The 25,668-nt window shown below is 45.5% G+C and overlaps 2 protein-coding genes and 1 long non-coding RNA gene across 10 annotated transcripts in view; 1 reads left to right on the plus strand and 2 right to left on the minus strand.

Annotated features, from left to right (window-relative positions):
- Adcy7 (adenylate cyclase 7) overlaps nucleotides 1-71 on the minus strand; it is a 59,213-nt gene extending 59,142 nt beyond the window's left edge. Inside the window, exon 1 of the mRNA XM_017601393.3 lies at nucleotides 47-71. The gene's annotated coding sequence lies outside the window, so the exon portion shown is untranslated. The remainder of the gene's footprint in view (nucleotides 1-46) is intronic.
- LOC134483299 (uncharacterized) lies at nucleotides 40-13,553 on the plus strand. The gene is made up of 2 exons (XR_010060128.1): nucleotides 40-273; nucleotides 483-13,553. It is a non-coding gene; the product is annotated as an uncharacterized LOC134483299 (long non-coding RNA).
- Tent4b (terminal nucleotidyltransferase 4B) overlaps nucleotides 11,949-25,668 on the minus strand; it is a 58,180-nt gene continuing 44,460 nt past the window's right edge. For 6 of the 8 annotated variants that reach the window (XM_039097724.2, XM_039097723.2, NM_001401226.1 and 3 more), the window contains 10 exon segments: nucleotides 25,049-25,095; nucleotides 24,339-24,459; nucleotides 23,257-23,364; nucleotides 21,635-21,763; nucleotides 20,579-20,792; nucleotides 19,391-19,517; nucleotides 19,193-19,296; nucleotides 18,902-19,089; nucleotides 16,512-16,676; nucleotides 11,949-14,592 (listed from right to left, as the gene is read on the minus strand). In XM_039097724.2, coding sequence (XP_038953652.1) covers nucleotides 14,416-14,592; nucleotides 16,512-16,676; nucleotides 18,902-19,089; nucleotides 19,193-19,296; nucleotides 19,391-19,517; nucleotides 20,579-20,792; nucleotides 21,635-21,763; nucleotides 23,257-23,364; nucleotides 24,339-24,459; nucleotides 25,049-25,095 — 1,380 coding nt within the window. In that variant the 3' untranslated portion in view covers nucleotides 11,949-14,415. 8 annotated transcript variants of the gene reach the window in all.

Consider the following 25,668-nt stretch of genomic DNA (forward strand, 5'->3'; position numbering starts at 1 on the left):
CAAAGTACCTCTCCCACGTGGTCCCCCGCGCCCGGCCCATTCCCACCTCCGAGGAGACCAGAGAGTGATGTCTCAGCTGCTTTCCTCCAGATCTCGACTGCCCTCTGGCCACGCCCCTGTTTCTGGAAGGCTCCAGGCTGCAACTAACGCTGTTTTGTTAAATGAAGATGTTCCAAACTTGATCTCCTAGGACCTTTTGAGGTGAGAACCATCCATCCATCTGTCCTACAGGCACACCTCTATTGATCTGAAGGACAAAGCCAGCAAAATAAGGTAGGTGTATAACTTCGTGATGACCCTTATAACCTGGGGTGGGGCACCAGAGTTGGAAAGAAAGAAAATCTACCCCGATGGTGCTACTCTGAACCACCATCAGCTGTAAACACTCCCCAACCCTGTTGCCCTCCCACCCGTGTGACTATGAATGGCTTTTCACACTGATGGAAGTCCCAGGGCATTTGCTGTGCACATTTTTTTTTCAGAGCCAACTCAGCCTTGATGGGATCTGCCCACGGATTTCCTGAGCTTGTCTGATCCTGGGACAGAAAGAGGGAGGAGACTGTTTGGTCTCCTGGAACCAGGCACCCTTCTTGTAGAAGAGGGAAGAAACTCCAGTGGGTCCCAAGTCTGCTTCCCGTAGTAGCCCTAGGACCCAACCCAAGGCCCCAGAGATCGCCCTGTTGGAATCATCCGGAAGGTAGAAACTGACTTCCACTCCTGGTGATAGCTGAGTCTCGTACTGCTGTCAGAATCTTCTGCAAGCCTGCCCAGCCTCCCTGAGATTGGTCAGGCATACCACGGGGACATAGCCAAGGGGACACTTGCTTTCTAGACTGGAGCCAGCAGGTTTTCTCTCTAAGAGCGCTGGCCTGGCTTCCCAAGAGATGAGCCCCTGGCAGTGGTGAGATGGCAGCCCCTGTACGAACCTCATCAGTTCCACCCCAGCAACAGAAGCTAAGATTCAGGGAGCCCTCCTAATTGGTCCCAGAACTCTAAAATGGGGGGGGGTGGCTTGGTGCAGAGGTGGCCCATTGCTCTTCTGGTAGGATGGGAATGACGCTATGACTTTGGTCTCTGTCATCTCATGTCATCATCACACAGGCCCATGACCAGTCTGACAGCAGACAACAAAAGAGAGCCGGAGAACCGGAAGGGAGCAGAATGCTTGCCTTAGCACACTCCACCGACCCACACGGACCCTTCCCAATCCCCATCTCTCTGTAGACATCCCTGTGGCAGCCTCATGGGACACTCCGACCTCAGTCAGTCATTATGTTCAAGCAGTGGCTGACACTGAAGTCTCCCAAAAGTACAGTGGTGGCAGTCACTGGGTGGGGTGGGCCTGAGTTTCTTACTTAGCACAGTAGGTAGGACTTGGGGTGCTTGGCTTTCTAACCCCCTTTAAAAATGTTTTTAAAAGGGGTTGGGGATTTAGCTCAGTGGTAGAGCGCTTGCCTAGCAAGTGCAAGGCCCTAGGTTCGGTCCCCAGCTCTGAAAAAAAGAAAAAAAAGTTTAAAAAAAAGAATTATTATTTATTTTATTTATATGAGTACACTGTAACTGTCTTCAGACACACCAGAAGAGGGCATCGGATCTATTACAGATGGTTGTGAGCCACCATGCGGGTGCTGGGAATTGAACTCAGGACCTCTGGAAGAGCAGTCAGTGCTCTTAGCTACTGAGCCATCTCTCCAGTCTGTGTACGTCTTTGAGTGCATGAGTGTTTTGCCTCATCTGTATATATGCGCCTGCAGAGGCCAGAAGGAGGTATCAGATCTCCTGGAACTGGAGTTAGAATTGCGAGCTGCTGTGTAGGTTCTGGAAACAAAACTCGGGTCCTCTGCAAGAGCAGCAGGCGCTTTTAAGCCCTAAGCCATCACTCTCGACCCTCCACCTCATTTTTCTGAGACATGGCCACTCAGCCAGGTGGCGATGGTGGCACACACCACACCTTTAATCCTAGCACTTGGGAGAAAGAGGCAGGAGGATCTCTGTGATTATGAGGTCAGCATGGTCTACAGAGTTCTGAGACCGCCAGAGCTACACAGAGAAACCCTGTCTCAAAAAGAAAAAAAGAAAAGAAAAGAAAGAAAGGAGAAAAAGCAAAAAAGGAAAAAAAAGAAAAAAGAAAAGAAAAAGAAAGAAAAAGAAAAATGGAAAGAAAAAAGAAAAGAGAAAGAAAGAAAGAAAGAAAGAAAGAAAGAAAGAAAGAAAGAAAGGAAAGAAGAGAAAAGACCTGAAGTTATGTTTGGCTAGAGTAGCCGGCCAGTGAACTCCAAGGGTCCATTTGTCTCCGTCACGTCTATGTCCAATGCTGTAGTTAAGGTGTGCACAGACCCAGCCACACGACAACTATGTATAGACCTGGCTGTGCAGTCTGGGGAAGTGCTGTTAGGAGGCAGAAGGCTGAGTGGGGAACTCCGTCTGTGCAGGTTTTAGATTAGCCCCTGCGCAGCCGGTTAATAACGCAGCTGCCTGGGGGTCGCCCACGCTCTCGTAACTCTGTGGTTTGCCATGCTGTGCCAGATGGGGTTGTGCTTCTGGTCGTGTTGTTAGCACTCTGTCTGGGACAAGAGGAATTGTTCACGTCTGGAGTTGAAGAGACGGCTCAGTTGTTAAGAGTACCAGTGACTCTTGAAAAGGACCCAGGTTTGGTTCCTAGCACCCACGTGGAGGCTCAAACCATTGGTATCTCCAACTTCCAGGGGGTCTGACACCCTCCGCAGGCACCGGACATTCATATGGTGCATATATACATACATGGAGGCAAAACACCCAAACATATAATAAATCTTTTCATTTTCTAATTTATTTTCTGTGTGAGTACACTCACTCAGCTGCTTTCACACCAGAAGAGGGCATCGGATCCCTTTACAGATGGCTGTGAGCCACCATGTGGTTGCTGGGAATTGAACTCAGGACCTCTGGAAGAGCAGTCAGTGCTCTTAACCACTGAGCCATCTCTCCAGCCCCCACTTAAATAAATCTTTTTTTTTTTAAAAATGTATTTTAAAGAAATGTGTTCACAACTTCTCAGGAGAAGTTAACCGAACACTCCCAAGCTCGTGTCTGGGGCGTTGTCTTTAGGAGTGTGTGAGGCCCGCCTGACAGAAGCGAGGTACGGGAGGTGAACCTTTGAAGGTTCTATCCACTCTAGTTCTAGTCTGGCCTGAGTTGTCTGCTTCTTGATCTCCCCGTCCCACCACCGACTGCGCTGTTTCCTCTGCTATGCTTTCTTCCCTGTGGACCGACGTCATGGGCCACAATAACCCTGTCCCATTAAGGTGCTTCTGTCAGGTGTTTGGCCACAGCCACAAGAAAGGTGACAAGGCTAGACTACGGGTACTGAGAGTGGAGTTGTTGGTGTGGTGAAGCTCACCACGTGCTTCATTAGCCTTCAGAATCAGTTTCTGGAAGAATTTGCCTCAGAATGCTGTGAGCCGAACTTAATGGGCCATTCTGGCGGGAGTTCCGAAGACCAGAATGCCAAGAGAAATGTGGACGTGGGAGAACGTAACCACACTAGTGGAAAATAGACAGCTCCCAGGCCAAGATGACACACAGTGAACTCTAAGGCTCCAGCTGCCTTAAGGGCCCCTGTATCTACAGCCTTGGCTCACATGGGCTATTGCTAGGGCTGTCCCGAGGAGCATCTACAATTTTCCTCAGCAGACATCCCGTGTTCCTGGTATCAACATTTCCATAGCAACTGTGGCTTTACCTTCTTGACTAATATGCATGTACACATGTACACAATTGGGCCAGGGGGTCAGAAGACATTTTCAGGAGTTGGTTCTCTTGCCCTCCACTGTACTCTGGAGATCAAGCTCAGGTTGGCTGCCTTGCAGGGCAAGCATAGCCACATGCAGAGCCATCTTAATGGCTCAGGTCCGTTTTTTCCTTGCTGTCCTCCCATTCCCTTTTGGGATGGGAATGTTTCCTCAGCCAAGACTATAGAGTGCCTATTTCAACAATCCCCTTCCAAGAAAGGAAGTTTGTAACTTGCTGATTAATTACAAGAGCTCATAACTGAGTTTGCCCTGAATCTCAGAAGATACTTTGGACTTTCGAAGAGTATTGGGATTCAAAACTGTGGGGACTTTTGATGTTGTATGGAATTTCATTTACATTATGAGATGTCCATGAACATATGGGGACTAGGGCAAAATGTATAATCTCAAATGTCTCCCACAGGTTCATGTTTGGGGTACTTTGTCCCTGGCTGGTGGCACTGCTTCTGAAAGCCATGGAACACTTAGGGGGTGGGGATGGGGAGAATGTGGCAGGAGAAGGGCACTGGGGGCCTTGAAAGGTGATACTCACTTCTGGTCTTAATCAAGATGTAGAGAGCTCCCACTGCTAGGCCTTCCTCATGTGATGGCTGAGACCAGGAGCTAACACAAAGCTTCGTCCTTTGTGATGATGTGAGAAAGACATTTTTTTTTTTAAAAGACAGGGTTTCTCTGTGTAGCCCTGGCTGTCCTGGAACTCTCTCTATAGACCAGGCTGGCCTCAAACTCACAAAGATCTGCCTTCCTCTGCCTCCAAGGTGCTGGTGGATACATCTTCTTAACAAGAAATATCAGGGGACAAAAAAGTAGACTTCAGGAAGAAAAACACAAAAGCAGAGATGAAACCCTCCCAGGAAGATTAAGGAAAATAGATGATAGAGGCTCTCTGTCCAGATCACCAGATATCTGAGCAAATGCGGAATTCCTGGGAAAGCGGCAGAGATCAGAGTAAATTGAAACCCAGGCTTTCCTGGTATCTGAAGGACGTGGAGACACCAAATGGGACCCCAGAATGTGAAATACCCTGTGAAATAGAGAAGACTCAATGTCCATATAGTAATGTTTCAGAACATCGCAGAGAGGGGGAAGTCCTTTAAGTTCTGAGAGGAAAAATTATCAAGCCAATTTGGGGTTCTTAACGACCCGGAAAGTGAGGCTTTCAGCTTCTGAAAGGCGTTTCCCTGCCAGAACTCTGTACCCAGCCAAACTTTCACCTGAACACAAACGCAGGGCACTTTCAGATGTTTACGGCCTGTGCACTGTGTTTCAGGAAGCTAGGTGGGTAGACACCCAGCCAAGACTTTATGAAGAGGGAAATTTAGGAAACAGAGATGAACTGTGGTGTGGACAAGTGAAGGCAAGCTTTCCGGGGTGTGTTGGGGTAGGGGTGGGGGGTGGTGTCCAGCCAAGGGAACACCTGCGCTTCAAGCACACATGGCCAAAGCCTCAGGCAACTGAGGTGACTGTGATAAGACACCTGGTGCAGCTAGGTAATCTTCAGGGCTTTCACACACCCACAGGGTTTAGGCTCGGTTGCTAAACTGAATTTTAGCTCAGCCGCATACGATTCCAGGTACAGCACCCACGGCCCCTGCCCGATTCACTGGATCACATAGCTCAGTTGATAAGAACAGTCATTTAGTCAGGAAATATTGACCACTGAACTTAGGAAACTACTTGGAGGAGGCAGGGGCCCAGAGACTTAAGGGTCTTGTGAAGTCGACACTTAATTTCAAAAACTAAAACTTGAGAAGTGGCGGAAGCATGTCACTGAGAGGCAGCGGTCAACACTCCATCACCCTAGGTAAAAAAAACCTCACCACTTTGGAAGTCCTGGCACATTTTAGAATGTCTTGGCATTAAGACAACACTGGTACACTGCCCCCCTCCCTTGCTCTCGGCCTCACTGCAGACAGGCCTTTCCTGTCTCCTTGCCCTTGGGGACGTCCTGAGTAGTTAAGCCTGATACTTGGAAGCACTGCTGCGTTGAAGTGGATTTTAATCTGAGAGGCCTGGTGCAACCCTCCTTAGAGCCACATTTCTGGCACCTTAAGTGCAAGCCGGTGGTGTGCAGCCTAAATCGAGCGGTCAGTCTTCTGAAAAGTGATACTCCATTTTGAGAGGCCACTTCAGCTTTTAATCAGCTCCTCCTTCCCTTTTAATGTTAACATTAAACATTAAGACATCTTTCTAGGGGTTGATGAGATGGCTCAGTGGTTATGAGTGCTTTCTCCTCTTGAAGGGGATGTGGATTCCTAACATCGCCAAGAAAGGTGGCTCACCAGTCACTCCAGGTCCAGGGGATCTGATGCCCTCTTCTGGCCTTGTTGAGCATTGCATACACAAACCAGCCAAACCAGCCAAAACTCACACATTAAAAACTAAAAACTAAAACACATACTTTATTTACGAGAGAGAGAGAGAGAGAGAGAGAGAGAGAGAGAGAGAGAGAGAGAGAGAGAGAATATGAGAATATCTATCCTTTGGACAGTTCCTCTGAATTCCACAACTTCAAAAAGGCTTTAAATGCTTTAAATGTACACACAATTTAGAATGAAGTTAAGTGGCACCGACACACACACACACACACACACACACACACACACACACACACACACACACACACACACACACACACACGAGTTTTACCCAGGTGGGTTATTTCAGATTCCTAGTTCCTTGGGTTGGAAAATGGTCTTCTTCTTAGACAAACAAGGAATTTAAAACATTTTACTTAAAAGGCAAAATGTTCCCAATGAAAAGCCAAAAATCTCAAATTTCTTAGTTAAGCTGGTCAACCCAGACTGGCTCACTGATGAATGCCAGTAAAGAGGTATTACAGAAGAAACTCCAGCCGCCAGACTCCTCCAAGAGTGCGGCCCAAGGAAAACATCTTTTAAAATATTGTTGCGCACCACGAAAACTCTGGAATTCCACGTTACCAGATTGGTTTTTGGTTTTCCCCCCCCAATTTATCCTCAAAAACCACACGATAGCTCTGGCCCTATCTGCTTCAAATAAATGGAATCCAGTTATTCTGGCTGGTAGCCCTTCCTCCTTACCCCAAAACCTAAGATGTGAGTTCAAGGCCAGCCTGGTCTACATGGTGAATTCTGGGACAGCCAGGGTTACAAAACAACAACGAAACAAAAACAAAAACAAAACAAAACAAAAAGATGGAGTTTTAACAGGCAAGTGGAAAAAAATGACCAAAGAACTGAACCTTCCCCTTAGTGTTGCCCAAAGCAAGGCTCTTTTTCTTAAAACTGGGAAATGGCAAAAGGAACAAAAGCTTAGCTCATCTGTAGAGTGTCTTCCTAGTACCTACAAGGGTCTGGCCTTGACTGCCAGCAAGGCTAAGTGGGTGTGGTGGCACATACCTAAATCCCAGCATTGAGGGGCAGCCAAAGGAATCAAACGTACAAGACCATCTTTGGATATAGACCAAGTTTGAGGCTAGCCTGAGCTACTTAAAATCCTGGCCTTTAAAAAAAAAAAAGATAAGAAACTTCCCAAAGCAACTTACATTCTCTGGAGAGGATGCGATACTAAAACAGCTGTGGTGCACATCTATAATCTTCTGAGGAAACAAGGCGGGAAGACCCGAGGTCCAGGTCATCCTAGCCTACAGGAAGACCGTGTGGAAAAAAAAAAAAAAAGATGGGTTTCTACGTCCTTAGAAAACTTGGTTCAGGAGTGTCATCAGATCAGCTTTCTAAAGCCCGTGTTTAAGGTTTGCTGCGAGCTCCGAGCACTGCACAGAAGCCCACTGGTACTGTACTGTCAGGGCATTTAGCTCGATGATCTAGCAAAGCAACTCCCACGAGCCACTACAGTATATGAACTGGCTCTGTGTGCAGAACGCATGGGCGCTGAGGGACTGTAGGACCAACACTAACAGAGGTACTCCCGCACCCCAACAGATGCCGATATGAGTAAATGCACAAAAATTGGCTTAGGCTACTCCCAATATTAAAACCTGGCTGTAGGATGACTCAGCAGGAGTAGGGAAATCAAGGGAAAAAGCAAAACTTGATTTAGATATTTACCTGTATTTCTTCACAATGGAGCACACGTCTGCACAAATTCAGTGTCTAGGTAGGCTGGTAGGACTGCCCTAGGTTATAATGAACTCATCCTGTCATTTCCTGTGAAAATTCGTTCAGAGAACACTGAGAAGAAGTCTAGTTTCTCAGGAGCTCTCAGGAAGTGAGCAGAAGGAATCTCCGGGCACAGTTGGCGTCTCCTGGTCAGTCAGCGTAAGCTCTCAGTGGGGTCAGAGGCAGTCGCCTCTGCCTACTGCCTTGCACAATCTCAAACCAGTCAATAACCTACCTCTCAGACCACCATTTCGGTCTCTTCCTCCGATCCAGTAGCACTGAGGCTCGAACCCTGGACCACCAGCATGCAGGACAATTGGTCCATCACCCGGCCCCATCCACAGCCCTCTTCCTCATTGCTCTGTCCAAACAGGCTGTGTGCCTTGCTACCAAATCTCCAACAGTGTAACTTGGTTCCTTACGGCAGTTAAGTTTAGAGAACAAGACAATGGCAAGGCAGGCCTTTGATCCCAGTATTGGGAAGTGGATTCCAGATCAGCTAGGGCTACATGGTGAGATCCTGTCTCTCACCAACCAGGCAAACCAAACCAAAGGAACAGAGAGCTGGGCCATTATTGCAAATGAAAAATGTTTCCAGCTCCACACTGGCTATGGTGGAATTGTCTCTCCCTTCTCGACGGCAGCACTTAGAAGAACAAAAAGGGAGTTTTGCAATTAATAGTACGGGCAAGGAAATGCCCGCTCTAGCTAAACACGGCTGTATTTAGAAGTTTTCTTAAGCAGCTATTCGGGTCTTACGTACACGCTCATACCAGCGGTTCTGAAGATAAATCAAAGCACAAAGCCTTTATTGAACTGCAGACTGTGAATAATGAACCCCGTGGGATGGGGTGTGTGTGTGCATAGAAGTGCAATTTATAAACTTTCAAGGCAAACAACTGACATCTTTGAAGACACTGTGAGCTTTAAAAAAAAAAAAAAAAAAAAAAGCTTCCAGGTGTGAAATTCACTGTTTTCGTCACTGGTGCCCAGTCACACAGCCTCAGGAAATGTGGAGATTTCATAAACCATTTGTATCAAATCTCTTTTCTGGTAAATTCCTTGAGTGCCTCTGCAGCGGAAACTAGACCAGACTGGAGAGTTGAGGACTCAGACCTCCAGCACCTCATGGGCGTCTGCGTTGCTTAACACTGAAGGCAATGCTAAAGAAAATAAACAGAGAGCCGGTTAGACACGCGCCAACTTCAGCCGACGGCTAAGCAAGTCTATAGGATATGCCACCAGAGAGCAGTGCTGATGCCAGTGGCCCTTCCCACTGTGTCAAAACGAAAAAACACTGGCTGCTACCGTCCTTCCTTCCCCTTCTAACAATCCGCACACAAGCAGCACTCCGGAGCAGTGTGGGGCGTCACAGAATCGCTGACTTTCAAAGACTTGAAAACTTCGGGGTAACGTAACAGGAAACCTTGAAGGCCAGAGTCTAGGTTTAGAGTTCTGCAGCGAGCTGTAGCGCCACGTAAAAGGCTAAACTGATCTCGGAACAGCGGTAAACAGCATGGAACCCAAGGAAAACGAGTTTGCGCTCCAGTCCAAGAACGAGACTGACAAGCCAGGTTTGGGGGCCGAGTCTTAGGAGGCAAGCTCTACACCCCAACGGGTACTGGCTGTAGTGCTCCTCTAGGCCCCGACCCCACCCCACCCCACCACCTAGGAGCAACCACTGTGAGCCCCACCACCCCATAGCACTTTTAACATAAAGTTCCTCCGGCTACTAAGAGACCCTCTTCATCAAGCTGCAGGGAGGCTGTGGGATACAGAGCTGAGGGAGTGACAAGTGACAGGAACTGAAACAGGAGTGTCAGTCTCGCTCAGACTACAAAGAAACCCATCTCCCTACTTTAAAAAAAAAACCCTCTGAAATGTAAAAATAAAAATACCCAATAAGCGGACTCACTACAACACACGATCTCCTGTTTCATCCCTACATAAGCCGCACACTACCACAGCAGCCAGCTGGGGCCCCCTCTGCTACCCCTCTCTCGGCTGCCTCTTGTGGACTAATTGGGATTAAGGGCAAACTAAGTAGGCCTTTAGTAGGAGACCAAATATTTACTCAAAACATCAAGCCTCTGATTAGAGTGGACTAGGCAATCGATTAATTGACCAGACTGTCTTAAGCAGGCTTCTACAGAAAAGCTCCCAGGTCTGAACTATGTGAGATACTGAGGGGCCGCCTTGGTGTTCTCTATCATTTATTCTAGCCATGTACACTTGGATAGAGTAGCAGGAAACCACTCTGGAGCTCGAGGTTCAGAAGAGACAAAATGACAACACTCCCAAGGAACCCTGCTCCCGGGTGTGTCCCGCACCTTCTCCACACTCCACTGGACGAACTGCTACTTGATGGAAATGAAAACTGACTGTAACGGGCCAAGCTTAAAAAGCAACCCCGACAGAAGCCTTAGCTCACTGCTTTTGGTGAACGCTGCCCTCTCATTAAGATGGTTTCGCGTCAGATGCGGTGGCACGAGCTTTTACCCAGCACTTGGGAAGCAGAGGCAGGTGGATCTCTGGGAATCCTAGGACAGTTGGGGCTACCTACTGAGACCCACAGACCCACAGATGAGCTTCCTCCCTCAATGACTGTTTCATGGGCTTAAAGATTGCCAAGTTAACATTTCAGTATCTACCAGTGATAGCTGGGGTCATCTAACAGCTTAACAATTCTTTTTTTTTAAACAATTAATTCTTAAAGTTAACTGTATTAGAACCAATTCTCTGTGAATATTCTGTTTCTGGGTACCACAAAACCTCAAGCAAATAGGACAAAAGGAACGGGGCAGTTTCTGAACTGCTCGCCAGCCAAACTCCGAGACTGCAAAAAAAAAAAAAAAAAAAAAAAAAAAAAAATAACCTGAGGCTTACCATGTGGTAATTCCCAGAGAACATTCTTTGAGCCTATCCCCAGTCATCAGAGAGGATACATGACAAACACAGTCTACACACCAGGACCCATGCTGCCTGTTCCCACCTTTCTTTTTCTAACTCTCTCGCCTTTCCAGCCCTATGCAACGACCACTGTACACCACACTCACTGCAGCACAGAAGTCGATGAGAAAAACACAGGAGACCGAAGATTCCAGAGTGAAAGAGACCATCCAAGATGCCCTTCTCAAGCAGAGCACAATCACGTGCACCTTAAATTCTGGCACTTGGGAGGTTGGGGCAGGAGGATCTCAAGTTTGAAGCTGGCTGGACTACATAGCCTGTCCTAACATCTTCCCAGTAGACAAATCCTGACTCCACCCCACAAAGAGACATCACCTTCCTATGATCCATGGTCATTCATAAACAACCTGATTGTGAGCGAGGTTCCCAATGTAAACTGAAATAAGTCCTCTGATCAGGACAGATAGATCATGTGGTCAGTTGCTTGAAGACTGGAGGGAGCACATGAAAGGCCAAAACTCTAGAGCTGTGTAACACAGAGCAGTCGGAGTGCTGCTCTACTCAGGGACCCACGCTTAGTTCACACGGCACCCGCATGTTCTTCTGGTCTTATGGGTCCTGCACATAGATAGGGTGCACGTAAATTCATACATACTCACATATACACATCATCTCCTAAAATTTATTTTAAAAGTTGAAGATTCTATAGATGAAAGACAGACTTGAAAACTACCTGTAGAATCCTCAAACAAAAGCCACCGAAGAGTGGGGACCATCCTGGGCGCACTGTAACTCCAGCAAAAAAAGAAACTTCCTTTCGGCTGGATTTACCCAAACCACACTGGGGCTCCCTGTGGATGCCTCTCCAGGCCACCAGGACTGTGGCTACATCGTAGTATTTTATTGTTCCTTAGGACAGGTACACAAGCGTGGCCACCAGATAAACGTCACCACAGGGAGGCAGTATTTGTAAAATTCCCTCCTAAGAATACCCAGGAACGCTAGCCATCCATGGTACCGAAGGACCAACCAGGACGGTTAAGATTCGTTTCAGAGAGAGCTACGAAAATCTTCAAAGAACTGAAATCCAAGACAGATGGAGTCCGAAACAGAAGATGCGATGTACAGAACAAATGAGCAGGCAAACTGAAAGTTCTTCAAAGTATTTTACTTCAGATTGAAAAATGAACAGCGTTGCTCGCTGCTCAGTCCAGATACACAGTACTCACGAATACAATGCTGTCATCTGGGGAAATGTATACACACCTCAATTCTCCTTCATGCTTTTTTCTTTTAGAAAGATACTGTTTACCAAAAAGAAACGTCAGCAGTACAGGAAAAACTATTTTCCCAATAAATTTACGAAAACCTAAGATTCCCAATGGAATCAAGATTATCTTCCCGCTACCACCGTAATATAATCACATGCGTACTGGACACTAAAACCCCACCTAAGAGTACATTTGCTTCCGACAATGAGGGTGATTCTTTAAAAAAAACCAGTGTGGTAAATGTAACACCGATCTCTGCAGGTGTTAAGTGTCTGAAATAGGCAGCTAATACTGGATTTAATATTATTTTATAAATAATTGTTCCCTTAGCAGTAAACATAAGTCTACACATTCACAAGCCCTACAAAATAAATACTGTGATTACGCACAATAGGTTATGACAAACTAGTTTCAAAACAACAAAACTTCAACATCTTGATAAAAACTCTGATCAGAATAAAATGTGACTCTAAAATTGAAAACAGTCAAAGTAACATCACATTAAAATCGTCCACCGTTTACACAGTACTGTAAGTTTCCAGTTGTGGAACACATTTTCCCCCATTGTAAATTAAAATATGAACATATTGAAAATTGTTAATTTCAGTGATGACACCGGTTTTGGTCTTACTTTATAGCATTATTCTCATTATAAAAAGTTTCACTAAGTGTCCATTAATGGTCTGATTGGTCTTCAGTATTTCCTATGTGAATAGAAAAGAAACCCCTAAAAGCCAACAGTACTTCACACACACACATATAAAAGAATCCATCTTGGAAATGGCCGTACTGAACAGAGCCACACACACACCGATGCTGGACAGACAGGAGGGCTTTCACCTCCTAAGACCACTCTGATGACGAGCGAGCAGAGCGTACAATCCATCGTGTTAAATACCCCACCTGAGTCTCAGGACTCAGCAGGCGATGAGTAACAGGATTACACGGTTGCACTTATAGCTGACCACAGCCAAAAGTTACAGGATGATTAAAACAAGCCAGTGTTTACAAAGTTTTAATTAAAGACAGCAATTCCATTAAAGGAGAGGATAAAGAATGGGATGACAAGAAGTATTTGGTCTTAATAAGGCAATACAAAATCGATCCATTATCAAAGACCATTTAATTTTTAAAGATCAACAATACCAAAAGCATAAAGTGGAGTATAAGAAAATAGTTTTTTTATAAGTATGATTTAATTAAAGCTGTTTACAGTTACTCTCCCACAGTAGTAAGCATGAACCTAAAAAGAATGAGAGAGGACACCACAAGCACACAGGACGGGACGCAGGGTCAGAGGAGCCAGCATGCGAGCGAGTGAGTGAGCGAGCCGAGCGAGGGCTGTGGAGCTAGAGGTCGGTCGGTCGCACTGTGACAGAAACAGCCCAGGCCCAGGGAGGCCTTTTGTTTCCTTTGGGGAAGAGTAGGGGAGGGGAAAAAAGACTGCTAGGAAACACACACAAGTCCTGCTAAGGCCCAGCGCCCAGAGGACAGCAGCACTTAGAGCAGGTGCCTTAACTCTGAGATGACTAGAGGGTGTTCAGTGTATACACAAGTACATAGTACATTTTCTCTTTTTTACAAAATAAAATAAACATCATTTGCCACCATAAACCTTTTCTTTAGAGAGGAAAGAATTTTGAAGCAGGTCACAAGGGTTCTATGAAGTCATTTCAATGCTGAAGAAAACAAACAGGACCAGAGCTAATCACTTCCCTGCATGTGTTAGAATGACAACTCAGATTATTCTTCAAACTAATCCTGAGAAAAAAATCTGTTTACAATTCAAATAGTAATGTTATGTAAAAAGTATTAACAAATCCACTATTACAAATATCAATTTCCTATATGGTCTTCTATATATACACACAATAAAATGGCAAATATATGCAAAATTATTTAAAAAAAAAAAAACCCATGCACAAATCACTTTCGCTCTTGGAGTCTGACTTCCTACCTATGAGGTGCTCCTGCCGACCTTCCCACCCATCTCCTGGAACTGCTCTTTGTCCCTACAGCTACCCACGCTGAGCACTAGTCCCTATAACTCTGCATAGAGCCAATGAGAGAGAGATTTACTTTACATTCAAGCTTAGAATCTTAGAATGACCCTGTTGTAGCACATGACTTATCGCATAAGCAGCCTTTTCCCCCTGTTTTGCTTGCTTTTTGTTTTTGCAGTTGTCAGTCTTCATGATCCATTCCGTGGCGAGCTGGGAAAAAACGCAGTTGCTAAATCAACGTCTGAACAGTGTGAGGCTCCTGCCGTCCCAGGAGTCCCTGTGCAAGTGTCCTGAGCACGAGATCACTGCGCACAGAAGACAGTCCGTCGCAGAGCGCCGACTACCTACAAAGCTCTGAGAGGGGCGCGTCCCTCTTGTGTCTCCTCTTTTTGCCATGGTAACACTGAGTATTGGATTTGCCTGGATGCTGTTTGCTTGTCATCAAGGCACCATGGCTGGTTTGAGCTGTACCTTGGAAGCCTTTGCTGGAAGAACGGAAGAGCCTTGCTGATCCATGCTGCGGAAGAAGAGAGCAGTGAGAAACACAGCAGAGCTGTCCACACGCAAACCTGAATGCAGGGGAAGCTCCCAAAACTAGAAATGGGTAGGCATGCCACATAACATGGCACCCCACTGCCAACCCCCGTATGTGCCAGTCTGAGTCTCACACTGTCACCCTGGCCAATCTGGAGCCTCCTATGTAGTTCAGGCTGGCCTCAAACACTCATCTGCCTGCCTCCCCCTCCCACGTGCTGGGAGTAAAGGGGTCAGTGTGCCACACACCCAGCTATCACAGACTACTCTAGAGGCTAGAAAAGGAGTAGTAACGGGTGAACTCTCTAAAGACTAGACCACTAGCCTCCCCTCCTGACAGCATGTGTACAACAGGAAAGCTTCCTCAAGGATCCTACTGCTCTCAACACATGCTTAGTAGCACCACGAGAAGAGGTTGTCAGGCCTAGGCAGTTTAGAGGCAGCGCAGGGGCATGGCTGCTCCTTTCCTGTTCCCAATGACAGCTCCTGTGGCTTCCTACTGGCACCAGTCTCTGGTTGGCCCTGTCCCTGTGTCTGCATTTGCATCGGTGCCCATGCTGAGGCTGTGGAGGCTACACAGGGCTGGGCAAGTCAAACCATAACCTCCAAGAGGCCTTTTCCCATGGTCCTTGCTACGCCTGAGGATGGGGACTTATACCACAGAACAGTATCAAAAGCTTCTTCTCTTGCCTGACTCATTATTCATGGCTAATTAGTAATACTGTTTGGCAACTAAAAATACTTAAGTCAAAGCTGATGTTGATCAACTGAACCTGCCTCCCGGTTACCTGGTCATGGTCATAACCACAGGTATCAAATAGGAACAGAGAACTCGCTCTTTCTAGGGATGCTGTGGCCATTCCATGCCAGTGTACTTTAACACAGCCACGAGGACCACTCGTCAGCCTGCTCTACACTCAGCTCCATCCTCAGCCCCCAAGCATGGCTGGCCCTAAGATCTATGTTACAACTGTATCTTAAAAGGAGCCTCAGGACATCTGGTTTGACAAAAGTTTGCTCTTTAAGTCCACGGTAGCAACCGTGCGCACGTAGGAAATTCTAACTACCTGAGACTGAATAAACGCTAAACAGCTTCTAATTGTTCTAAGATTTAGTATTTATTAACTAGTACTCATGAGAAAGTTAAAAGGCGTCTATTATTGCCGTCATTTACAGGTAAGGTAGGTGCATGACTAAATCCGTGCAGCAGGTGAGACAGAGCAGGTCAAACAGAGGGGCAGGATGGGACGTTCCAGGCCACACCCCCACTGCTGCTGAACAGGAAATCAGAACCTGGGCCGTTACACATGACACAATGCCGCCTCTTTCTGCCTCCTGCTTTCTCAGGTGGTTCATTATTTATCCATCCAATAGTAGTATGAGACAAGAATTAAACTTTAATTAATTAGGATCATTTTATATGGTTTTCAATCCGTAAAAACACAACTGTTATCTGATCTGTCCATTAACAGTAAATACAGCAAAATAACATATTTTCTCAATATGTTAACAAGTATTGAGAAAATCCGCTCCTATGAAATATTGTGTTTAGTAAAGGTATGAGAGAGAATGTGTGGGTCTGATAGAGCTTATAAACGTGGGAAAGGGGGTTGGGGATTTAGCTCAGTGGTAGAGCGCTTGCCTAGCGGAGCGGTCCCCAGCTCCGAAAAAGAAAAAAAAGAAAAAAAAGAAAAAAAAAAAAAAAAAAAACGTGGGAAAGGAGCAATGCCCTGGAAACTTTAGTTCATCAACTGTAGTAAATAAGGACAGGTTATTTATTCATACTTGTAAATAACACGAGTTTTTAAAAGTGCTTTTAAAAATACACATTCTAAAATTAAGAGAAAAGAATTCTAACTATCTGAGACTAAACACTAACGGTGGCAAACACACTCTACCCACCTGTGACTTGTTGGTGCTGTTGGCCGTGTTGGTGGTTTGGGTGCTCTGCATTTTCCCAACTGCCTGAGAGACCTCCAAGGAGACATCCTGTGAGCCTACCCGGCTGACAGTGGGTGGGCGGCAGAGCACTTGTTTGGGGGTTTTGCATGGTGTTGCGTCAGAATCCTAACACAAGTCACATGGGTAAAGCAAAATATTAGTGATTCTCATATGTAGAGCTCAGACAGGCAACAATTTCAGCTAAGCACTGTCTAGTCTAAACAGACACATCTGGGAGCTGAGGAGGCTTTCCTGCAAACGCTCTGTGTGGAAAGGTGTGTTCATTCAAAGCATGCAGTCAGAGACCAGACAACACTTTTTGTCTTCCTCTATCCCTCCACTTTGAGACAGGGTCCCTCACTGAACGAGAAGCTTCAGTGTCTGCTTCCAACAGTACAGCTGCAAACACAGCCGTGCCTCTTTACAACTACACGGTGTTCACACTCAGGTCAGGGGACCCTGGGTGCTCACACTCAGCTCCTCTTGCTTGCACAGCAAGTACTCTTTCCCACTGAGTCACTTCCCAGCCCCTTCTCCAAACATGGGAAGTGGTCGATTTCACCACGTCCTGCTATTTATTGCCAAGTCACGACCACATCCAGCTGATTCTTAAATCAACTGTGAACGGGCCTATGATGTGAAATTTTATTCATAGCAAGTTACATAAACAATGGAAGACCACCATAAAGGGGGATCAAGCTAGGACCCAGGCCTGGTCCAGTATCTTCAATCAAATCCAAGATGGCAGGTTTAAGGTGCACAATTGAGCGTCTAGGATGGGGATCCTTGTTCTAAGCCCCACCGGTTTCTTGGCTGCTTTATGTTGGTACACTCCCTGACATGGTGGAGCCAAACTTTTCTTTTCAAGGCCATCTCTACCTGGGACATTGACTTAGCATTCATTCTGTCTCCCAAAGCACCACTCCAGAAGCCACAGACACGAGGACCCAGCACATCATCATTAAGACTCCATAATGACAGGTCGTCATCACTGAGAATTCGCTCTTTCTTTCGTCTTTTTCCTTTGAGACACGGTGTCACTGAGTCAGGCTGGGCTCCGACTACTGTGCACTGCAGCACGTCTGCCTCCTGCTCCTGACTCTCTTGCTTCCACTCTTCCTAGTATTGGGATCACAGGTATGCACCACCAAGCCTGATTTATACGGTGCAGGGGACTAAACCCAGGGCTCATGCAGGTATCTCCAAGACCCTAATAGGACATTTCGCAATCACATATTAAAGTCAAATTGCAAAGAAAAGACAAATCTACCTTAAACTTTAATTAAGTAACCTCAAATTTTTGACATAAAAAAATTAACATGAGATTTAACTCATCATAAGAGAGAAAGAAAATAGACCAAAGGTTATGGGAATGGAGAGCTGGGAGAGGCTGCTAAGTAATGTGGGTATTTTTTGCAGGGGAGAGGGATTGGGACACCATTTCTCTATATGGCCCTGGTTAAAGACTGTCTCCCTCTGCCTCCTGAGTGCTGGGCCTGAAGGCGCTTGCCATCCGACTAGCTGGAAACATCTTTAAATCAAGAGAGTGAAAGTAGCTGAATACATTAAACACTCAAACTGAGCCTTTAATCCTAGCACAGAAAACACACACACACATACACACACACACACACACACACACACACACACAGAGCTAGAGTTACAGGCAGTTGTGAGCTGACTGACATCATTGCTGGGAACCCTGAATTAAACTTTTATTAAATGAACTTTCTGATATGTAAATTTTACCAATTAACAATTCAATCACGAATCTCAAAAACAAGTAAAAAAAAGATTAAGAAAGTGAAAGCCACCTTACAAATAGTATTCTGTATCATGGGATCACAATTTTATGAACCCCTACATGGAAAACTAATACATAGAAAATCCGTTACAAGGACGAGGGTGCCCTCTGGGGGTAAGACTGGGGACTGTTGGTTAGGACATTCTCTTACTAGAAGCTCTGGGTGGCATGAGCATGGTGATCGAACGGTGAGGACCTGACTGGGGTTCCCTTTCACACAGGCGGAAATAAGCAAGCAATGTAAGTCCAGGATGCACGCTATGGAGGCTGGGATGAAGTGTGACAGCACCCGCCATCTTTGAAACAGATCAAGAGTCAGAGGAACTACGGGGCCGAGGGTTGGAAGTAGGTAAATGTTGTTAACGGAACAGGTGAAGCTATAAAGATGGCACTGACAGCTTCTCCCTGCACTAGGTTTGAATTTTCCTTAAAAAAAAAAATGTTGAGGAAAAAGTACAAGAACGAAAGGTCCTGAAAATTTCCCTGGTGCCCCTGAGTTCTCCCGGAGAGCAGGCAAGAAGGTTGGGCCAGCACGTGTCATACTTACAACGTCACTAGAGCTGGACTGTGTGGCAGAGGAGGAGGACACAGGACCTGATGAAGAGTTTGAAGAGTGTTTACTAAGAGACTCCGAGGCTTTACTTCTACATTTTCCCGGGGCTTCATTCTCTTCAGACAGATTATTATTACACTTATCTAACTGCTGCGTCTCTACTATCAAGGTAACACCATTTCCTGGAAGAGTGGCAAAAGAGCGGAAAACGTTTCTTCCCATTAAATACACACAACACAGAAAAAGCCTCTAAGACCCAGTCCACCTTCAAGGAAAAGGTCTTACCATTGCATGAAGGCTCGGGCCTATTCTGCAAGCCCCACTGTTTTGATATCCAATCTCTGTATGTGGTAACTTCATCCGTCACTCTAATTATTCTACCCAATATGCTGCACGGGTGAAAAACAAAAGAGGTGTCGTTAGGGTGAAGGTAAGATGCACCCAGCACTCTTGACACACAGGCTGGCCTGGCTAAACTTTTACCTCTCTGTCTCGTTGTTGGGATAGCACTTTGCAATCGGCGACACTGCGTGGCTCAGCACCACATAGGCGTAGTCAAAGGCCTGCTTTACCTGCATGGCCCCATACGAACTCCTCCCAACATCATTACCTTTAAAAGAAACGGACACAGAGACGTGTAAACCCGGCCGCTGGTTCAGATGATCGAAGGCTGATGAGCCTTATCCAGGAACAAGGGCGATAGCTGCTCATGGGAGAACCGTGAGTGGGCTGTGAGTCACTTCCTGGGCCCCTCAGCCTTTGAACATCTGCACAGTGCTTTGCTATGGTGCACCCACCCACTACCTGCATACAACTTCACTCTCCTGTCACGTATACAAAGAAACAGCTGGCTACTGTCTCCCCGGAATAAAGTCAAGTTACACGGAAGGAAGGAAGGAAGGAAGGAAGGAAGAAAGGAAGGAAGGAAGGAAGGAAGGAAGGAAGGAAGGGGTCTACATTAGCTATGAACATACTTGTCCACATCATAAGCAAATACATATAACTTTGTGAAAGTAAGGAAGAAATTTGTCCTGTTCACTTTTTTTCTAAGATTTATTATTATAGTTATATGAATACACTGTAGCTGTCTTCAGACACACTGGAAGAGGGCAACAGACCCCATTACAGATGGTTGCGAACCACCATGTGGTTGCTGGGAATTGAACTCAGGACCGCTGGAAGCGCAGTCAGTGCTCTTACCCGCTGAGCCATCTCTCCCGCCCCCGTTTACTTTCAAGGCACTCTCAAAGCTAGAAAAGTACAGGAGGGTCACACAAGACAGACACGGTCAGAGCGTAAGAGTGGTTCCGGAGCCTTTCTGCCCAGGCACTGCTGTCTCAGGACCTCCATCTTAAGCCCTGCTGACGACGGGCTGGAATTGACAGCCCTCAGGAGGAGAGATGGTTACAGACCTACTCCAAAGAGAATTCCTTTCTACTTGGCTTTGAAAAAGTCAAGTGGATACTATCCCAACTTATGTGAAATCTGCAAGGTGTTTTTCTTTTTCTGGAGACGTATCTCTTTTACTATGATAAGAATATTTTAAACAGTATGGGGGGGAAGAATATTTTGAACAAGTGTTAATTAGAAATATGTAATTTTCATCTGAGCAGAGTGAAGCAGGAGCGGACAGTGATGCTCTCCCTCTGAAGCGCACATTCCCCCAAATACCTGGCTGTAAAGGATCTTCGATATAAAGCATTGATGGCCGGTAGCCATCAAGCATGTTTTTCTGTACTTCATCTTTGGCCACATAGGAACCACCATCCTTTATCCGGATGCCAGTCTTTAAGTAATTGAAGTGCCGTCCATATAATTCAAAAAATTCTATTAAGAGAACACCATAGTTTGTATTGGGGATGCAAGCATCTTCCCTGGGATGTAACTAAAACAGAAAAAAGGAAGAAATTATGTCGGACTCCCTGCTGTGAAGGAGGGATGTAAGTGAGACCCCACCTTCCATGCGCACTCCCTACGATCATCACCGTGACTTTGTACCAGTTGACAGCTATGCTGCTGCCACAAAGGCCATGCACTGCATCATGGGTACAGACCAGGCAGGTGAGGCAGAGTGTGAAGCTCATCAGGGAATTTATCTCACCCAGCAGTGCCAAGGGGTCCTCGTGTCTCTGCTTCCCCAGTGCTGGGGCTATAAGCATCCAGCTTGTCAGTGGCTTTAATGATCCAAATTCAGATCCTCATGTTTGCAACGGCAAGCACTTTACTGACTGAGCCATCGCCCAGCTCCCTGGTGTGTGCCGCTGTGTGTGTGTGCTGTATATGTATATAAGCTCAAGTGCTGTTATGTACGTGTACGTGCAAATGCATGTCTAAGTGTAAGCCCAGAGGTTTGCAGGAGTAAAGGGCTGCTGATGACGTCAGCTGTCTTCCGCAATCACTTTCCATCTACACTCTTAAAGGAGGCCTTTCACTGAATCCAGAGCTTTCTGCCTGACCAGTGAGCTCCAGGCAGCCCTATATTTTTGGTTGTTACTGCATTCACATTTACAGAAAACAGGCCAAACATTACAAACATTGCACCTAGTAAAAAGTCTCAATCTTTCTCCTAGGAATGTTTAAACATGAATTTGCTAAATTATATGAAAGGTACCCAGTTTAAAGAGCATTGTAAAAACTCCTGACTTAAATTTTCTCCCCGAATGTCTCTCTACAAGTAGTTTGTCCTTCTTCCAGTGCACGCTGATATAGCACAGCCACACAACTTACCTGGAGGAAGCTGACTGCCATTAAAAAAAGACTGTAAGAGCCAATTCCACCTGTGAATACTTCATTAAGGTCCCTCTGTAGTAAGAACTGTTTCAATACTAAAACCAAGTATGGCAGGACAGGATATTTCTGAAAGAGAAATGAAATTACATTCTCAATGAATTCCTATATTGTAATAGCCCAAAGTATCACCAGGGCATAAACTGGTCCTTATATTACAAATTTGGTAGATATATGCAATACATTCAATTTTCAGAGTAACCTTTCTAGGTAATTGAATATCCTCAAGGTGACGTAAACAACGGCAGCCACAGGCTGTCTGGCAGACACACTAACCTTCTAACTGTATGATCACAGAATGGACTCTTAGAAGCAGACAACCGAAATCGCACAAAGGCCAAAGCACTTCAACATTTAAGGCACTAATCCATTAAGAAAGTCGAGAAATCACTTCTAGTGGCTTTCCACTGCAGCTCCCGAGTACAAACAGTTTTGCCTGCTTTCTTCATCTAATGGACAGATCCCCATCCAGGCCTTCTCTTCCTCCCTACTTTACAGAAGACGGGGCAGGGCTCTTAGAGCTGACAGATAGGCACCTTCGGAACTTTTAACACTCTGGGCACAGAAGAGAAGGCCTCCTGCAGTAGATGGCCATGGCTTCTCATGTCATCTTCTATCACTTGTTATTAAGCAAACAATTTGGAACGTCGAGTTTCTTTTAATGAAACACTGTACACATGTACGTAGTCCCTCCAAAAGAGACGCTTCTTTTTCTTTCTATCTTCTATATGCTTGACAGGGAAAGGGAAGGAAGGTCCAGCAGGCAGGAAGCCACAGTAGGACACAGCTATGATCCCAGCAATCCTGGATACTCTGCTAGAAAGATTAAAAGCTGAGGCCAACCACACACAGTGAGACTCTGCCTCCAAAGAACAACCAAAAGGCTGGGCAGTGATGGCACACGCTTTTAATGCCAGCGCTTGAGAGGCAGAGGCAGGAGGATCTCTGTGAGTTCAAGGCCACCCTGGTCTACAGTTAGTTCCAGGGCAGCCAGGGCTACACAAGAAACCCTACCTTGAAAAACTAAAAAACAAAACAAAATACAAAAACCAAAATGACGAGGAACTGGAGAAGTGCTTAAGAGCTGTGAGTGCACAGAACAGAGAACAGAATGCTTTCAGCTCTGGGGAAGCCGCAGGCACTGACTGGATCTATAAAAGATCCTGAATATGATGCTGGCAACTTCTTTATTTTGCAACCAATTGAAATAAACTAACAATACCTCAAGATAAAGTACTAAGACTTGCAGGCATCTCCTGACGGAGAATTTGAGGTTAAGGAAAGGCTCCCTAGGAAAGATTCTAATCTAAACTTGGAGATTAAACGCTGACAGGAGTCACCATGTAGCACCATCTCAGCTCCCTTAGCCTAAGGAACCAGAGCAGAGGTGGTCTTCACAAGTGCCCACAACCTTTCGTGAACCCATTCACAGGAAACACAAGAAATGCAGTCATGTGTCAGCCGCACGCACACATAATAGCCAAGCATAAGACAGCACAGCACAGTTGCTCGAGACAAACTTTTTAACAGCTTCGCTATACAGACTGTAGCAAGACTCTGACCTTAGTAAAATCTTTAATGAGGTCTGCTGCTCTCACGCCATTCTGGACATTAAAGCTGATATCAACTTTCACTTCAGTAAAAGAATCTGTTAATTTAATAATAGGAACCTAGAAAAAGAAGACATAGAAGTTTAAAATAGTCTCCCAAAGTAAGTGGCAAAATCAGGATGCACAGGTCACTTGCTAGGCCTATGATCTCTACGCTTCTCACAAGACCATAAAAACACCAAGCGCTCTGAGGACCAAGCACCAGGCAATGCAGTGGATCATCTGCTGCCAAGCTTGATAACCTGGGCTGGACTCCAGCCCACAAAGTGAGAGAACTAACTGCACCATGTTGTCCTCTGACCCCCACACCTACAAGGGCCTGAATATGTATGTATGTGTGAGAGCATGCACATACACGTAAGTAAAATGAAAAAGTTCATAAAAAGCAATACATAAAATACATTTTATTTAAAAACTGTTTTGATACAGAGCTTCTCTGTGTAAAGCATGGCTTCAGAGATAGCTCAGTGGCTAAGAGTCGTCCCTCAGAGAGCTTAAGTTCAATTCCTAGCACCCACATTGTGGCTCACAACTGGCTGCAGCTCAGCTCCAGAGGACCAAAGCCCTCTGCTGTGCCCCCAAAACGCACAGACAAAATAAAAACATCGTTTTTTAAAAAAGACCTTGGTGCACAAGATCTCGAATGCAAAATAAGAGAACAACATCTTCTGTTATAACTAGGGGCTATTTAACAGAAACGAACTCACACTGTAGACCAGGCTGGCCTCAAACTAAGAGATCGTCTGCCCCAGCCTCCCAACTGCTGGGATTACAAGCCTGTGCCACCACTGCCCAGCTAGTAATCTATTTTAATTCTGAAGTCCTGACCGGATTATGCATGAAAATTTGGCTATTATTCTTACATATAGCCAGAACAAGTTATTTTAATTCACCAATAACAGTCTTTAAGCATAGTCACTGGACATTCACAAAATGATTCACTGAGTCACATCCCAACCATGCTATGCAAGATTAGAATCCAAGCTTCTTGTGCAGGTAATAAGACTCACAAAGACACAACGCTAAGAACTTACCGTTGCTTTGTCTAGAACTTTCACGGAATCCTCGTCAGCGACTTTGTGTTTCCGAAGGGCTTCTTCCAGGGTCCAAAGAGGCAGGTTCTCCCACTTCCCAAACACCACAAGATCGATGTCGCTGTAGGGAACATGTGAGAAGTTTTTAAAAAGTATCAGTCAGGCCCCGTTGTAGCTGAGAAGTATGTTTACCAACTTCAAGTTAGGGCACTGAGAACCCTTTTCCCTCTCTGTTTCAGAACATCAATGTGCTGATAGTAATGTGTTTTGGAAGGGAAGCAGAGGAGAGGAGAACAGGGAATGCCAATTTTAGCAGCCTCATACCCTCAGCTATTTCGCAGAACTCAGGTCCCAGAACATGGGATAATATTGACAGAAACAAACCCTCAAACATATTATATCAGTGAATGGTTGGTTTGTTTGTTCCTAAATCTTTCTGGTATTAAACCTCAGGTGTGCAGTCTCAATGAGAATGTGACTTGAACACTAAGCTGCATAAAGCCTGAGTATCAAACTGAACCGACTCCCACAGTGTAAATGAACACACCTGCTTCCAGTCTCTCAATTATGGTAAGTGTTCTAACCAAGCTTAGGACAGCCAAGACTACAGAGACTGTCTCAAAAACAAGAAATAAGCCCCATTTCTACTCAGACTCATTCAATAGCCCCAGTGTACAGTAATCCCTTCAATGCTTCATAAATATACTAACCTAGTAGGTAAATACAGGCCAGTTTTAAAACTTCCAAATATCTGGACCTAGAACAGGGGGAAAAAAAATCACATTAAGCTACCTATAAAGAAATGCATGTTCCTTTTGCCCTCTACTGGTGTTTTAGTTTGTTTTTTTTTTGGTTTTTTTTGGTTTTTTTTCGGAGCTGGGGACCGAACCCAGGGCCTTGCACTTGCTAGGCAAGCGCTCTACCACTGAGCTAAATCCCCAACCCTCTACTGGTGTTTTAGAATGGCCAGGAGGGTCCCAACCCCAACACAAGGCTTTCCTAAAGTAGGGACACCATGCCTCACAGGCATTCACTCAGAACATAACATATAATCTAAAACAGAGACCTTGAGGCCATCAAGATGGCTCAGCAGTTAAAGATGCTCACTATGTAAGCCTGATGCCCAGAACACATATAAAGGCAGAAGAAGCCTGACTCTGTAAAAACTGTCCTCTGACCTCTACATACATGCAAACACATACATATAATAATAAACAAGTGTACACATTATACACAAGTTATGTTCCAAAGGTTAGTATTCTCTTACAAAACAAGGTCACAAATCCTTAATTCTGTTCTCTCTGCAGTTCTCTCACGAATTCAGAATATT

Source organism: Rattus norvegicus, chromosome 19, assembly GCF_036323735.1.
Source record: "Rattus norvegicus strain BN/NHsdMcwi chromosome 19, GRCr8, whole genome shotgun sequence".
Taxonomy (NCBI): domain Eukaryota; kingdom Metazoa; phylum Chordata; class Mammalia; order Rodentia; family Muridae; genus Rattus; species Rattus norvegicus.